Raw genomic sequence first — 17,350 nt, 5'->3', positions numbered from 1 at the left:
GGATGCCATTGGCTTTCTTGGCCACCTGGGTGCATTGCTAGCTCATGTTCATTCAGCTCATATTCATATTCTGTGAGCAGCATTCAGACTTTGGCTTTGCCCCCAGGCAGAAGCACCAGTAGTAATTGATAGTCTTTGATGTCCTTGATAATCCAGACAGTACTCTCTGACTAGTGATCATGAAATTTAGGATTTGGCATCTAACCATGAGAAATGATGTACCAATCTGTCTGTAGCTACTTGTAGCCACTGCTGAATTCTGTGAAAACTGGAGCTACCTTCCAGTTCAAACTTTGCTGTGAAGGAGGTTCTCTACAGGATCGATATACTTAACTAATTTTTAATATCATTAATGTAAGTTAATAATACGGTATTTCTTCAACACTTGCATGCAGAGTTAAGGATAGCATAATTACAGATTACTTGAACTGTATGATTTATTCACATTAATACATCAGTATGCCTTCAGTGTATTGCTGATAAAATGTATTTGCCAGGCCACGACCAATAAAGAACAACAGAAAACATCTTTTGCAAGGGTTTGTTAGAAATTGCCAATATGTGGACTTATAACATTTAAAGCTGTGATTTTGTAGTTCCCATATCATTTTTTCACTTGACTGAAAGCACTGAGATTAGCTCAGTTGTTTAGTTGGTTAGAGCGTGGTGCTAATAACACCAAGGTTGTGGCCATTCACTTGGGAGTTAGACTCAATGATCTTTGTGGGTCCCTCCCAGCTCAGATTCTGTGATTAAATATGACTGACCAATTAAGTCTTGCTGAATATACTTTTATTTTCCTACTTACATAATGACATACTGTATAATTTTATAATATACCATTTGTAAGGGCCAAGGTTAAAATAGAAGTAATTCGGTAATTTCTCAATTCAGCCACAAAATGTAACTGTCTCTGGCTAGATATACAAAGACTGGACAGGCAGCCATAAAATATTGGACAAGGTTTCATAAAGCTGTTGTTATTAGGCAGAACTCTCTAGTTTCCTGTCTCTAGCTGTTACTTATGTTAGAAGAAAAAAGAAACCACACCAAAATGCAGTTTCTAATGGTAAAATGTGTTTACAAATTAAAACTGACATGAGATAATCTTCCAGGATGCACAGTGCCATCCTCTACCCTCCTACTTCAGCTTCCCACAGATGCTCTTTAGAAAGGGTCTTTGATCTTAGATACTGACTTTAAGACAAAATATTCTTAAATATTTAAAATTACATAATACAATCCCTTGCTTTACTAGAAAAATATTTATATGCTGAAAGTGACTGAACCTATTGGGAAATAGATAGATGACAGGGAAAGCAGTATAGTCTTGTGTTGGAAAGAGGTGTATTACTATATGTATGACTCCAAAGCACAAAGGAGAAGAATGAGAAATAACACAAAAGACACAGTCCAGAACAGGCACTCTGCTCTGTTTCACTTCCAAAATTATTTTTAAAATTCTGTATTTGCCTAATTTAAGATGTAGGAAATTATTAGTTATCCATGAAAGATAAACACACAGGAGAAGAGTACTTCTGCTTTAAATAAATAAAATTAAATAAACTCTTTTATCATAGGTTTCCCCACATTCTTAATTCTGATGTTGGTTAAAGAGTTTTAAAAAATACATACAGGAAAAAACCTGATCGATCTTTATGATAGCCTTTTTGCCTCTTCTGTGATGCTTATGATCACTCTTCTTCATTTTCAGGCTGCTACATATTTTCTTTTCTCTGTAACAGATATGGCTGATAGCAATTCCCATCTTCTGAAGAAAATCTGCATTATAACCACAATCTCAAGTATTAATTTATTCCATCCTGTAGCTGAAACCTTTTATAAGAATGCAACAGATTTATTTATACACAAGAGTTTGTTCCTATTCAGTTTCGGAGAAGACTTCCAGGAGAACTAGATAAACCCCTGATACTGTATTTCAAACTACATTCTACTTATCCAAGATCAGGAAATGTGATGCAGGAAATAACTCTGCATTAACTGAAAGATGGACTGTTTAGCCTGTTAGCATATTCTCTGTGTCCTGTGGTGCAGCTGTGCTATACTCACCACAAAGTGATGGTCTCCAGCACCTCAAGACAGACTTTCCACATTGTGATCAGGCAATTATACGGTGTCTTGGTAGTTGACATCTTACAAAGACGTTCACACAAAGAACTGTGTAAAAGTAAGGAGTCCCTAGATTAGATCCCTGAAGATCTTTTAAAGTATTTTTCCTTTAGATAGTAACTGAAATAATTGACAGGGACAATGTACCTTTTTTAACTTTCCTTCAGTTTAGTCTGATTACTTAGTGAAGCATGTCTGAAATACTATGTTATTAGACAGAAGAAATGACAGACAGACTTTAATTGCGTATTATTCCACATAAAATGCAGGTTTATTTGCCTTCTAATATAGTCAATTTACTGTTTATACAGTACAAGAATAAAAATATATAAACTACCAAAGAAAGTCCATTAAATGTGGCTGAACGTTATAGTAATTTTTTAGCTATCATCAGTTTCTAACATGATACAGACAATTGTTGGGTCAGGAATTCACTATATATGTACTTTATTTCAGAAGAGTGATCTGAAGTGCTCATTTTTAGAGGTTCTATGTCTTTATTACAATTATGAGATGAATGATGGAAGCTTTTCTACCCAGAAAACACTTCCTTGTGCCTATTAAGCAAAGAATTTGTACACATTACAGAAAACATTGTGATCTCAACAATTAATACATGGTTCAAACAAGACAATGTATCAGGGATAGCAGTAGCATGAATTATACTTGCTATTGAAGATGGTTTTGTGGAACCTGGATGTTAGGCAAATACTTCTTGTAGCTAATAATCAAATGTCACAACACACATACTGGCAATGGATTATCCCAAAGACATTCTCAAAAGAACAACTGATTTTCACAAACAATTACTATAAATACAATCCTTCTCTTTAACAGTATGTAGGTGGCAAATTTAAGACTTAAGTTCTTACAAGTTCCAGAGGATGTGTTACCCACATAAACGGCTCTCACAACTGTCGTGATACACATAATTACTAAGATTTGTGTTAGAATGCATGTAATTTGCAACATGTACCTGGAATAAATATATAACTTCTGAAGATTAGCTAATCAAAGGTATGGCCTTTCCTATATACACGCAATAGGGTAACATTTTAAAAGTAGAAAGCTGTACATTTTACAGTTTTTCAAATATATTCTCAGTTATTGGATGTTATTTTAATTTTGAATCCAAAGTACATTTTCACAAATGTTTTAAAAGTTGGGAGTTCATGTGAAAGACAACAGCAAAGTACAAGTCACAGGACCCTTGTGTGACTATCCAGTTGTACAGATGGCAGGTGCTGAGAGGGGACATGAAGCACCCTCTGATTTCCTAGGAGCTGTCATCAGTCAGCTTTAGGTCCACACCTGGTTTAGTCCACAGCTAGCCTTCCTATACTCTCTTGGCTGCCAAAACAGAAAGAGATTTTCTCCTGCAGGATGTTCTGACCAGAAGCTTCTCTGAATGACCTTCTGGGTTGGCATTTCTTTATTGATTACGGGTTGAACAGCCAATGAGCATTGCTGACTGACACCAGGCAGTATCACTGTGCTTCTTACTATTAACATTGTTCCCCTTCAGCTCCTGCTTCAATACAGCTTCAATTCATCCTCTGTTTCTACTGTAATATACTACTATCACAAGTCCAGCTGTAACTTTTTATGAAATGTTCTGAACATTCAAGTAGGCCTCGCCCACTGGAAATGTAACTCTAAGTAGCGCACCGAATATGCTAACATTAGCTAAAAACTGGTGAAAATAACTCTCATAATTCTATGAATTTTGAAAAGTCTATCACTTTCCTACAAAGTAAGTGTAGTAGCCAACGACTATTGTTTACATAGTACCTTGTTATCTCTTGGTCCAGAGGCAGAGACATAAACAGTTTCTGTTCCTTAACCTTGCCTGTTTATAAGCACTGAAGTGCTAGAAAGGAGAACTTAATGATACAAAAGTTCTGAAAGGTGTGACAAATAAAGCAATGCTGCTTAAGAACATTTATTATAGGACAGTACCACAAATGTGAAGGCCAAAGGGCACACTAAATGTTCTGTAGGAAAAATAATATAACTGCATAGGTAAAAGGTTGGTCCCATGGTACCTAAATGCAATACTCCGATTCATCAGGATGAGGGTTGGATTCTTATACGGATGTAGGTAAGATTTCTTTAATGGAGTTCTGCATTTTAACACATTTGAAAATGGAAATGTGCATCATTCTTATACAGACCTCAATTGGTTGCTTTCTTTTTTCTACTTCTAGGACACAAATTAACTGTTTATGCTCTTAATGCTGTAAAATGATTTTAGCTATTAATGAAAGATAATCTATACCTCCATAAACATATGAGAAAATGCTGAACTCTACTTACAAAAGCAATCACTACTGACTGTGAGAATTACTGGTTCTACCTTGTGAGTCTCATGTATTTGTAAGTATTTGCTAGAGTGAGGCCCTCCCAATATATATAAATGGTCAATTGTTTATGTAAAAAGTACGCTCCATTTTTTACTTACATGTAAACCTAAAAAGCAGATACTGCATATCACTTACTATCTTTTTGATCAGATGGTATATGAAATGCTGGTCAGTGAAAGTCAACCAGTCACCTTAATGTTAGAAAATGCATCCTCAGGACAAAGGACACAGGGAGAGACATAAAAGGTTGGAAGCATAGAAGCACATCCTCATAACTACTAAGCAATCCCTATTACTGGATGACCAGATTGAATCATCATTTAGGTAGGTGTTATCAAAGTTCACAATCTTCAAGTCCTTCTTAAGGTACATTGCATTCAGATTGCTTAGTGTTCGAGCAAAGGTATATTTAGATGCACAACTATATGCTTCCATATTGTAGATCTTGTGGAAGTGCATATCAAAATATGGATTATCCTAAAAAAAAAAAAAAAGGAATAAAATTGAGAGATAGAGAAATTATTATATGCATTACAGTGTTAAAATGGCAATCTGTTGTTCTCTGCTTAGCTACCTGCAGGGCTTTTTCTCTGATGGGCTCTAAAGTACTTTGCATATTTCTGCTATTCATCTTAAGTGGTCTTTTATACCTTTAAAAAGCAGCAGCGTAAAATTAGATGTAATTCTTTGCCATTGGGAATTGTGAGTAAAACTTTCAAAGTTTATTCAACCAATATGCTGCTGTTTATTGAGATTATACAATCTTGTTTTGAAATAAACCAATTTGTCATGTTGCCTAAAACACACTATATGAAAAGCACTTGCCTGAGACTATAACTATCTATGTCTGTCAGAAGAATAATACTGATTGGCCCTTTCTGCCTTAATTGTATTTCTTTGTGCTTTCTGGTTCTTTGGCACAATTAATTAACTTAGCAGCAGCTAAGTTCTGCTAAATTCCATGGATACGAATACCTATTATGAACATTTATAGCAGTGTTAATCACCCTATAATTATGAGTTTGAGGTTCATTTAGGCTTTTCTTTAACCAAAAATGAGACAGATTTTGATCATCCAAGTTGTGAAAGGCTGGATCATCTCTGAGGAATATTTTAGCACAACACTTCAAAAAAAAAAAAGCTTAAATTCATGCAGCAAGTGATAAGGAAATCCTCTGGCTGCCTTTGGCTGGGGAAAGGACAGGAACATTTTCAGGTGCAAGATAACTTGGAGAGGGGATGTAAAGGATTCTTAGTTTTGTCTTTTTTCCCCTTCTGGCCTAAACTGCTACGAGCTCACAGGGTGCGGGGGTACTCTGAAGCAGAGTTCACCTCTTCTGTCTCCCACATTCCTCTTTTTAGCCTTGAGGACCATGTGCACAGGACAGAATGAGAACAACTCCAATTTGCCATTTTCCTTGGAATAAGGCTCTGAAACATTTCTTGTGGGACTGTTGATTTCTGTTTCATTAGCTTTATGTAATTTGAATTCTATTTCACATTCATTTGAAAGCGCTTTCAAAAAAATAATTCTTTCCTGGACTACATTTATTATATACAGACAACTGTTAAAATGTCTTTTCGCACATATAAAGAAGATATTCTCCTCAGCATATTCTTCTAGCTTTGTAAAATTGGATTTAATTCTATTTTTGGAGTTGTTATGTATTGTACTACTGCAGTCTCATTTTATCCTTCTGAAGCTGTATCTGAGAGATTAGGACTTTTTTAGCAGCAAGGTCAGCCTGATCTAGCCAAAACTGTTTCATATTTACACACACAAATAGACAAATACTGAATTGATTCAAGTAACCTGAGACTAAGCTGTGTGAAAGACACAATTTTGTGAGCTGCTACATGAAACAATGCACTTGTATGGTATTTTACACGTTGACTTTGTCACACAGAGACCAGGTTCAAACATTTAAATGAGAGGGTGACAGTCTCCATAGAAATATTTAACAAAATTTTGTTTTCAAATACACTTTAAAATCTATGGGATTAACTGCAGTTTACACTGGAGCTGCAGGTGGAGAACTTTTATTGCCAGTTATAATTAACAAATTAGAAAACAACCAGCTTCTGCCTCAGGTCTTAACCAGAGAGATAAAGATGATCACAATAAACACAAAAATCTCTCCTTCCTCTTCCCTTGCAACAGTGAAAATGTGATGTGGAGCCTCTCACATGTAATAAAACAAAAATTCCTTGGTAACATAACTTTATTTTTCAGATAATGCATTTTAATAATTTTGTCTTAAATTGCAACACAAGAAAATTATACTCTACGTATTTAATAGTACATAACACTTACAGTATCTGCTTCTTTTCCATCAATCATCTCCAGATCTTTCAAAAACCACTTTTCAACTATTTCATATTTCTCCTCTCGATTCACTCGCCAGTGTTTCACCATACATATTTCTACTTCTTTACTTGTAGTCACTGCAAGAAAAAAAATAGTTCAGATATGCAGGCAAGTACTTATGCAAAGTTCTGATAATAGAAGGCTTAATTAAACTACATTTTAGATAGTAACTTTAATTCTTGACAGGCAGGGCTGTATAGGCTTATACTGACTTAATAGTTTTATTTTACCCAGGTAGTAGAAATAGCACCATGTTTTCAGTCTTTTAGTAGATCTAGTGTTTTTAGTAGATCTAGAGTTTACCTTACCCAGCCTGTGAAGAGAGTCTTGTCTGTTCAAAAGCCTTTCATGTAAATTCACTAGCAGTGCCAAGAAAGCCTAGTTCTGGCACTGGATCTGCACTTATGGTTTGGGAGGCAGTCTTTTTGGGATGCTGCAGTCAGAAAACTGCAAAACTTCTACCAAGGCTCTGTATTTACATGACTTGTGCTACACTTTCCGTTCTGTAGAGTGTGCTGGTTTAAAAGTTAACCAGCAGGGGGAATGAACCCAACTCAAAGGAGAGATTATAAGTCAGAATAACAATTTATTAAAATAATACAGTAAGTACAATAATACAAACAAACAATTGGTCTCAACCCACAAAAAACCCAAATGTATAACCCAGTACCCTGGGGCCTGAACAAAGTGGTGTTCCTTGGGCCCTGTTTGAGTCCAAAGTAAAGGGAGAGGGGAAGAACCTGCTGGTGGGAGAGCTGCTGCAGTCTGGCCAGAACGGGTGGTCGCAGTCCAGTGGTGGTCTAAGTCTGGTTGAGAGCGATGAGATGCAGCCGTCCTCTGGATCCCACGAGTGGGTTGAAAAATGTTCCAAAACTCCAAGATTATATATCCTCCAGTTCAGGCAGGAATGCTTGGTACTCCCCTCAGGGTGGGGAGTTTCACAAAGGGTGTGAGGACAGAAACATCCTCCTATCTCACAGGCCTCTTAACACCTAGTTTATAGCCTGAGGAGTCAGGCTCTATGGGCAGAGGGTGCGAATAGTCTATTGACAACAATAGTCTAGTTTCTGGGAAATGACATGGAAGGCTATAGAATACAGTTTTGGGTTACACCCACCATGATGAACTGATCTCAGTTGTCCTAACTAGGACATAGAGGAAGTTATCATATGTAGCCATTACTTTTTTAAAGCAAAATTCTTATTTCTCTATATAATATATAATTAGGCCACTTCACAAAAATAACATTTAAAAATTTTCCTAAAGCTTCAAGCTGTCCAGTGCTGACTTTATAGAAATAACTGTTTTCCAACGTAGGCAGGAAATTAGATTAAAAAGAACACAAAGACACTCTGTGCAGTAACTACCATGATTAATTGATTACATTGAGTGCTGTGTAGGAGACTGGATTTCCGTAACACACAATGATGAGTGTGAAAAGCAGCAGAGCCTGAACAATCTCCTGCACATCCAGCTGCTGATGGCTGCAGGGCAGGAGACATCCCCAAGCCATCTGGTAGCCTAAGTTAAGGGTGAGATGTCACCTATGTCTAGCAGGAGCATTTTCACACCATAGCATGAGGCTAGAAACACAGGCGCAAAATTCTTTTATTTCTAAATATTACCTGAATTTTTGAAAACCCATTTTGAAACTTGACTAGTTTTATCTTACTCTTGTTAAAACTTCTCTTGCTTCTCACCTGCTTATAAGAAAATGGTTATTAAATAAAGACCAACAAAGGATGTATGTTGGAGATATGCCTTCTCTCCACTGAAAAGAAAAACAGTGGAAAATATATAAATGGATTATAATTTCTCTCAGCCTATAGCTTCACTGCCTGGGAAATACAAATCAGTCTTGCTTTTTTCCCCTAATCCTATCAAGCAGAGTTGCTTGAAGGTTTTTTATTAAAAAAAAAAAAAAAAAAAGACCAAAAGACCACCACTGTGGTGGATAAGTTAAAATCATTTTCATTTGCAAGCAAATCTAATAGAGTAATCTTAGGAAGTTCTCTTCATACTTTCAGTTTCTCCCATTTTTTTCTGTTGGTTGGAAATATATTGCCTTCCTCAGAGTTAAAACAAAAGGAAACAAGCCCAAGCCCAAAAGCCCCCAGTCCTGTCAGAAACACAAAGGGATGTCCTAGTGGACCCCAGGTCCTCCACATCGCCACTGCTCTACCTGTCAGACAACAGAAATCCTATGACATAAGGACAGAGCACAGATGTGTTAGGAATAATGAAACCAGGAGCATGTCCTGCCCAGTGGTGAAATTTGGGCGGACTAGTTTCAATTAAAAATAAATTTACTTTTCCTATATTTTACATATTGCTTGTTCTTGTACTCAGTTAAAAGAGCCAAAGAAAAAAAATATATAGAACATGAGCTCAGATCTACCATGTCAGTCTATTAAGTTCTAAAAGCTTTTCCTGAGGAGGGCACAGCTATGGCAATGCCTTCATAGAGCACAAACTATTTCTTAAAGTCTTCCATGGACTAAACACCTTTTTCAGAGTCTCTGTTGGACAATACAATGCTATTCCTACCGTTCTTTCTTGAGCATAGCAATACTGGGTTGTGAAAACCCCTGAATGGGGTTGCATATCAGCCTTATGTTCTTCTGGGGTTTGTGAAGCTTTCAGTGAAAGGATACTATTACCTTCACACAGGAACTGGGACTTGCTGTTGTGAAAAGGAAAGGAAATAATGTTGGCACAAAAATGAGATTCTTCAGTTACCCACACCAGGATTTTGTTGTAATACAGATTTCAAAAGGCATAGACCTCTGAAGTTTTGCCTATAGCTTCACTGATATTTTTTTTTTTTGCTATGGTAATTTGAAATGAACAGGAATACACAGAGGTTGCATTGCAGGGATAGGTTTTAAGATAATGTGTTTTGCTCCTACAGAATCGCAGTGGAATACAGTAGCTGCTGGCAGCCAGATGCAACCCATCTTTCAGAATCAGATTTCCATTCTACTCACCACTTACTTGACTGTGCCTGTATATAATAAGAGACTTTAATATTGACTACTGGAGAGATCCCACTCTTAATACTCTACATAAATTTTCCTTCATGTCTTTAAAGACTTCCAATCAGTTAATCTGATTAGAGGCTTTCTTTAATGGCTTCTTCTCTTCTACCTTAAACTGAAGTTTTTAGTAAAGGTTTTAAAGGTGCGTAACATTATTTCTCCTCTTTGGATGTTTCACAACAGTGAAATATTTAGATTTACTACATGCAGCTAACCATACTTCTGCTGGACTGTTTCATAAACTATGAGTGACATTGGTATTTCTGTCCATTTAGAAGCTCTATGATATTCCAGAATTCATTTCTTAAAACTATTTTTACAGTTCTAAAACACAAAGCATGTTCTACCAACATTATGGGAGTACAGGGAACATAGCTTGCTCAGTATTTCTGATAATCTGTAAGATAATTTATACATTCTAAGGACATAAAGTGTTTAGAAAGATAATGATCACAGAATACTGGATACTAACCCAATCTATGTCTTGAGTACACAGATTGTTTCTACCTGTTACATATTTTGAACCTGAAGAAGAAAGAGACGGGAAGAATCGTTCACCTCAACCTAACTACTTACAGATGACATAATTTCTGGTTTTGAGTATCTTCCAGTGTTCTGAAATAAAAATTAAATAAAGCACTCAAACAAACAAACAAAACCAATAAACCAGTTTGTCTGAAATCTTGTTCTAATACCTCTATAAAACAGATTCCCTTGGAAAAAAATTCAGGAAGTAGCCAGATAATTACCACTCACAGCAATCTTGTTTTACTCACAGTTTGTCCTAATTTCTAACTCTAATGTGTATTTACTTAAACCACAAGTCTAGTTTGTTGCTCCTGATGTAATTGGGACAATACGTAGAACATTAGACCAAGATGGGGGATACCGTAAAAGCTTTTAAAACGACAAATGTTTCCTGCAATGTTAATGCATAGTTACGCTTTCCTACGCAAACCCGATTAAACTATAGTAAGGGTTTGCACTTTTCGGAGCAGATCAGCCGCTCACAGCACTGCCACGGATTGCGCACTGCCACCAGTTGTCCTGCAAGAGTCACGTTTCTCCGCTGATGTCAAACCTCGAGCCCGTGTGAATCAGAAATCGGAGCAAACGCCGTTTCGGGGGTTGCTGGCGATGCGGAGGCAGCGAGCTCGGCTCTGTGCCCTGCTGGGGAGCGATGGGGCGGGACGCGGCGGCGGCCGCACCCCGTCGAGGCGCTGCCCGCTGCCCGCTCCGTCCTGGCGGGCGCTCCCGCTCCCTCGCCCGCCCAGGTACGCTCACTGTGCATCCCCACGCACCCACCCGCGCCCGCCTCCGGTCGCAGACCCACTCGCTCCCGGCAGCTGCCCCCGCACCTGCGGCGCACAGGTAGTAGCGCTGGGCACCCGCGCCCTCCACCTCGATGAACTCGTGCAGCCTCTGCCGCCGGGGCCCGAACAGCCTCTTCGCCAGGTCTTCCTTCACCAGCGAGGACATGGCACCCGCGGAGCCCTCAGCGGCGGGCGCTGTGCCCCCGCGCCCCGCAGCCGCCGCGCCGCGCCGGGCACCCGCGGCGCTCCGAGGCGGAGGCTGCGCCCCGGCCGTGCGGGGCCGCGGGGCGCGGGGGGGGCATGGCCGGCACCGACCCCGGCAACGGGGCACCGCTCCCGTACGGACGACTCTCCGCGCCGCCGGGGCACCCCCGTTAAAGCTCCGGCCGCCGGCGCCGGGGGAGGCCGGTCCGCGCATCTCCCCGCCCCGCGCCCGCCCTCCATCCGTGTGCCAGCGGGACGCTCCCATCGGAGGGGTCCGGACCGGCTGCGCGGCCCCGCCGATGTCACAGTGAGGTCCCGTAGAGATGCAATCGAGATGCCCGCCCGGTCTGTCCCTCGGCTGGGGGGGAGGAGGAGGACGAGAGAACGAGCGAGGAAGGGACGCAAAGCAATCACGCTAAAGGCAGTTTACCGAAAAAGGGAATTGTCAGCACAATTTTTTTATCAGTGGATGAATGAGCTGGTGGAATTTGTAAAGGAATTAGATAGCCTTATGGCTGTCACCACTGTTCATACACTAATATTATGAGTATTAATAACGTTAAGGGGGAAATTACCTTATGCCTTTATACTCCTTATAAACGAAAAGTGAAATCATCTCCAGAGGAGTCTCAGAGGGCAGGTGCAAAGTGGGCACCAGGGGAAACTACCATCCCCAGAACTTTTACATGTGTGAGGGCCCTTTCACATCAGACATGAGTATATTTGCAGAAATTTTGGTTGTTCCTGCTACTCTGAAGGTGTGTGAGTAACGTTTTTGGAGGCAGGTGTTCTTCTAATTTCAATATCCATGGTAGCCTGTGTTAGAGTTTTCCTTTTGGACTCATTTCTGGCTGCTACTAGAAGCTAGATCTTCTCTTCTATTCTTGTCCTCAAGCTTGGTATGTCTGAATACCTTATTGAGTTTTTCATTCTTATGGTTTCAATGCAACTTAGAAAGGAATCTAGCCTTAGAATGAAACTGAGTGCTAAAGTAAGGTAAGGTTTAAAATCTGAGAATTTTTTAAAAAATTACAATAGTAGAATTATTTAGTGACATAGGTCTATGTGGTGCTTTGATGATGTGAAAGAAAATGGAATTAAGGTAAAATGATGTTGATGTAAAATTATCTCTACAATAAATATTAAGCATATTAGATTGACAAGTGGGAAAGGGATAGAAAAGAAACTAGAACCTTTTGGGTTATTCTGCTCTCTTTTGGTCCCATGTGTTTAGAAACACAGTTGTGATTCCTAGATATATAGATTTATTTTCATCTCTGATTTAGGAGGGTAAAGTTACTCTAAGCTTCAGGTTTTTGACATATTTTGTAAGTATGGGGCTTAAGGACAGATTTAATCTCTTACCTTCAAAGGTTTGTTTTAGGAAAAAAGCACGATGCTCACTTCCAAATCAAGACAACAACATATGAGGAAAATGCCTTGTTTTGGAGACCTTCCACTGGATAGCTGAGACACAGAGATATCCAGATGCCTGCTTACAACTTTGATGACTTGGTGTGAGACACTGGATTATTATATTAATTGTTGCCTCAGACCAGTTCAAGTGTGTGTGTGTGGGGAAGGGACAGGTCACATTTCACAAAGGTGCCCTGCTCCATATCCCAGCCCCTTGGAGCCTCCTTGGCCAGCCCAGAGCAGCTGTCAGTCACTGGACATGGGGAGCACTGCCCCACACCACAACCCCTGGAGCCCCTAACCCAACCTCAGAGCGGCCAGTGAGCCAGAAGTCTCACCTAGGGTGGAGGGTGGAGGGTGGGGGGATGGCCACAGGGAGCAAAAGCAAATAAAACCAACACCATCAGATGTCCACATTGTCACGACCCTACTGTCTGTACGTGTGGAAGCTGGAACTGCATGGGATTCCAGGAGGTAGCTATAATTCTCTTTTTTTCTCTCTCTTTCTTTATTTCTTCTTCTTCTCCTAATCTCCTTTCTTGATATTTGGATAACTTAAAGCTGGATGGGTTGGATTTTGCTAAGTTGTATGGGTTAGCATGTGCTAAGTCAATGCTTTGTGCAATGGTTTATTTTGGTTGAATGTTGCCCTTCAAACTTTTGCCAAGTTCCCTTAATTTTTAAAGTTTGCCAGTAAAAGTGTGTTATTTGACATCTCGAGAAATGTGTGCAGTGTGTTCTGCTGTGTACTCTTTCAAGATATAAAAAGAACTGAAGGCTCTTTTAATAAATCTGGCGGGCAGATTTTTGGAGCCTTGTATATTTTTAACATAAAACCCCTTTGATAAGCCTGTAGTGCGAGCCTGAGGTCTTATAATTGGCCATGCCTTGAATATGGGACTGGTGTACAAATTGGCTTGCAGTTTATGGTCCCTCTTGTTCTGCCAGACATTGGCAGAACTGTCAAGACTCATGCCTTCAGTTCATCACCACTAGTGTTAATAGTGCCATGGCTGGAGGTTTCAGTGTTCATACTCGGTGCCAGAGTCCTCATTAGGAAGCTGATTATGACTCAACCAATCTGTAGCTTATGTTGCATTTCAGATGCTTGAATTTTTTTTTTTTTTTTGCAGTTGTGAAGCAAGAAAATTACAGACAAAATACCCTCAGAAAAATATCTTCAGCTCTGGAAGAACTTTCAATCAGTTTTTCCCTTGTTATACCCAGCTGGTACTGGAGAAACTGCCTAGATGGCAATGAGACATCACTAGTATCATGGAAGTGATGGAGCTGAGACAAAAGTGTGTAGATCTGTTCTCTCTTGAGTCAGATTTTCATTTTTCACAGTTTGATCAAACTGTAAGTCATTCTCCCTCCATTTTCATAGGACTGTTTTGTGGTTTGATATATTAATACTCTTAGACTTTTTTCTTTTTGGATGTTCTTGTACATTAATATTGTGCCACTGGTCACCAGTACATGGCTAGTAGAAATGTGTACATTAACAGAGCTTTACATTGAAAGCCATGACTTCATTTAGGTGAGGCTTTAGGGCTGAGTAGTCTGAGCAGTACTAATGAATATTCGGCTGCACCTCTACCTCCTACTTTCCCCTGTCCATGCCTACTTAGATTTCCCTTTATGCAAAGAATGTTGCCTGCATAGTGACTTGAGCATCTGTTGTGCGTGCTGGATAAGTGTTCAAATTGTATTTTAAAGATTATTATAGAGACTAAATTACTTCACAATGTCCTTTATTGCATTCTTAAAGGATACATTAACCAAGCTATCTGAGTAAATTGGTAGAAAATGGTGATTTTTAAGTAGAATGTTTTAATAGGAAACTGAAAAAATTGTAATTCATTATTGCTCTTCATTTTTTTGATTCTTTATTCACCCATCCTCTATTACAACATATTTGAGATCCACCTTAGCTACAGTAGTGTAAGCACAAATCCCAACAGTCTGAAAGGCAACAGTTGGGTAGTAATTTACCCAGCCAGCAAGGATACAGTAACCCTGGACTGGGTTTAGCTTCTCATTCTGGCACCCAATATCCCTGCCAGACATCCTTACCTCAGCTAATCTCACCCATGAATGTGAATGATATAGACATAAACCAGAACAAACTAACCTCATTGTTACCAGGACCACGAACAACTTTACATCCAAATTTAACTGGGATTTACTCTTAACTGTCCACATAGATGAATTATAGATGATTGTGAAAGCTACACAACCCCTAACCAAGGCTCACAGGGAAGGAAGACTAAAGGTCTGTAACATAAAGTAGTCACCAGGGGAGTGTCTTGGACCTTTCTGCTAAATATTAGTTACTTTTGCTCCTTCTCTTTGCCCTGAAAATTTTTCCAATGTCGAAATAGTTTTCTTTACTGTACCCAGGACATTAACAGATATAGTAGCAGGTCCTAAAAGGATTAATCTCTTTAATCTTTATTGTTTCTCAGTCACACTGTTGTGGTAAAAATCAATTCACCAGCTTTAGGAACTGTATTTATGGTGGGTCCCTATATTCCTTTGGGTCTACTAATGAACGTTAGTATATTCATGCAACTTGATTACTTGAGGCTTGATCCAAAGCCCATTAAGTCAATAGCAAAATTTTCTTTGACTTTGGTGGGCTTCAGAGTAGTCAATACTGACACAGTAGAACAGTCACCACATTTAGGTGGGACTTCACTGTGTTCTGCATGTTGAAGCCCTCCAGAGGATTTGATCTCTCTCCCAATTCCTGCCAAGATTCATATCCTTACAAAGAAGTGTTTTCTGGAAGCACCTTTCCCGTTACTCCTTCTTTGACAATGTTATGAAATAATGGGAAAATGCAACATAAAGAATAATTTCTCTGAGCTGTAAAGAATCCCTGTAAGCTGAAAAATATGTTATAATTTTATTTAAATTATGCTTTATTTTCCTAAAGCTGCTGTTTCTGTTTGAGGTTTCAGCCAGGCACGGTTTTCTCTCTTAACACTTAGTTTATCATCTGTAAGTATTCTTCACAGCTTTAGGTCTCCAGGTGACTTTTTTAACATCACAGATGAGATTTTAGAGTATTAACTAGAAATCACAAATTGCATTCTACAAAGCAGTAGAAAGCAGTTTCCAAAACTGACTTCGGAAAACTAGTTCTGAATGATCATCACCTGTTTTTCTCCCTCTTGTTGTTACTAACAATTTACTTTTCTCAGGTCTCTTTCCCCACTGACATTTATAGATGATCTGGCTCCTAGTTACGGCTGGTTATTCATGTTTTGGTAGCTATGCCAGTAAAATTATTGGCAGTGAAGCATAAACCTGATTCAGTTTGTCCTGAAAACTGTTGAAGCAGCAGAGGTAACTGTTTCATGCAGAAGTGCTATTCAGTGAGGTACAACTTGAATCACCCAGTTTTAAAATAGAAGATAGAAATACATGCTGGAGAAGACAGTTGGTTAAACTGCTTTTTGTAGAACTACTTTTCTCCTGAGTGTTTTGGAGAACCCATTAAAAGAATCTCATACCAACCTCAGGATCTATGGATGCTCAAACAGCCAATGACTCAAAATCTTATCCGTTCTGGAAAAGAACACTGAAATCCAAATATGACTTGTGTCTCTAATGGTATGATGTAATTACTTGGTTTAAAAAAGCAATACTGTTCTCTTTTCTTGGAAGAAAGGAGATAAAAGAGTTTATTTAAGCTTTTATTTAACTGAAGCTCAAATTTGTCAAGTTTATATTGACTTTATACTGGTTTATCATCTTTAAAATATGATCATGACCTTCACTGGAATAAATGATCCCAGACCATACCAACACCCCATTCAAAGCTTTCCTTTCCTTTTCAATTCAGAAAATGCATGCATGTTCTTCTTGGAATAGTAACCAGATGCTGTTTTATGGATGGAGTTGGGAAGAATATTTTGAAACATGACACAAATGAGGTATGAGGTATCCAGTTCTTCTATGAAAAATGTACACATGTTGAATTTTACACATGTATGAGCTAAAAATTAGGGCCTCAATTAAATTCACTTATATGATAAGATTTTAAGTTCCTGTTCAGCAAGCACCTAATAATGCTCTGATGAATTGGAGCCATATTTAATTAATAATATAAAATCCTGTCATGATGGATTCAGCACTTTGGTATTCAAATATAACTCATTCAATATCATGCAGTTTTCTTTGTGGAGGTAAAACCCTAAAGATAGGAATAAAGTTAAAAATGTAGTAAAAAAAAGGTTAAAACAAATCCTATGAGTTTCCAGTCATACAAATGACCATTAATCTTCTGACAGCTGAAAGCTTTTGAAAGCTTAGCTTAGGATTTTGACAGCTGTGTTTAAAGCAGTAACTCTTGGTGGCATATTTAATGAAAATACAGGAAACATATAGTAGAGATTTACTTTGACCAAAAAGTCAAGAAGTATCTTGGTAATTACATTTGAAGTAGATTAGGTTGTGATGCCAATCAAAATGCCCTTTTATGTTCTCATTTTCTTGTAAATTTTTCAA

At 38.7% G+C, this 17,350-nt stretch overlaps 1 protein-coding gene across 4 annotated transcripts; it reads right to left on the bottom strand.

The window, feature by feature from the left end:
• Window positions 1-2,027: 2,027 nt before the first annotated feature.
• EXOC1L (exocyst complex component 1 like) lies at window positions 2,028-11,387 on the bottom strand. Of its 4 annotated transcripts, XR_007904955.1 has the most exons (5): window positions 11,258-11,387; window positions 10,476-10,514; window positions 6,808-6,938; window positions 2,440-4,970; window positions 2,028-2,065 (listed from the first exon to the last, which is right to left on the bottom strand). XR_007904955.1 is itself a non-coding variant. In XM_051790366.1 (4 exons), the coding sequence occupies exons 1-4, from the start codon at window positions 11,376-11,378 to the stop codon at window positions 4,707-4,709; spliced, it is 555 nt and encodes a 184-aa protein (XP_051646326.1). In that variant the 5' UTR covers window positions 11,379-11,387; the 3' UTR covers window positions 2,403-4,706. The 4 variants fall into 4 exon arrangements, 3 of the variants coding, with proteins under 3 accessions (XP_051646326.1, XP_051646328.1, XP_051646329.1); XM_051790366.1 differs by lacking the exon at window positions 2,028-2,065 and having other exon boundaries at window positions 2,403-4,970; XM_051790368.1 differs by lacking the exons at window positions 2,028-2,065; window positions 10,476-10,514 and having other exon boundaries at window positions 2,403-4,970.
• Between the last annotated feature and the right edge of the window lie 5,963 nt (window positions 11,388-17,350).

This window comes from Manacus candei, unplaced genomic scaffold (assembly GCF_025592945.1).
Source record: "Manacus candei isolate 608988 ecotype Guabito, Panama unplaced genomic scaffold, ASM2559294v1 h1tg000028l, whole genome shotgun sequence".
NCBI classification, from domain to species: Eukaryota; Metazoa; Chordata; class Aves; order Passeriformes; family Pipridae; genus Manacus; species Manacus candei.
This window is presented reverse-complemented; position numbering and strand designations above follow the sequence as displayed.

What these genes read in the sequence shown, in the direction of transcription:
- EXOC1L (XM_051790366.1), bottom strand. Translation starts at nt 11,378, where the DNA reads ATGTCCTCGCTGGTGAAGGAAGACCTGGCGAAGAGGCTGTTCGGGCCC. An exon ending in CTACTACCTGTGCGCCGCAG is followed by an intron (nt 10,515 to 11,257) that starts GTGCGGGGGCAG and finishes TTTTTATTTCAG; the next exon opens with AACACTGGAAGATACTCAAA. An exon ending in AACCAGAAATTATGTCATCT is followed by an intron (nt 6,939 to 10,475) that starts GTAAGTAGTTAG and finishes TTTTTCTTGCAG; the next exon opens with TGACTACAAGTAAAGAAGTA.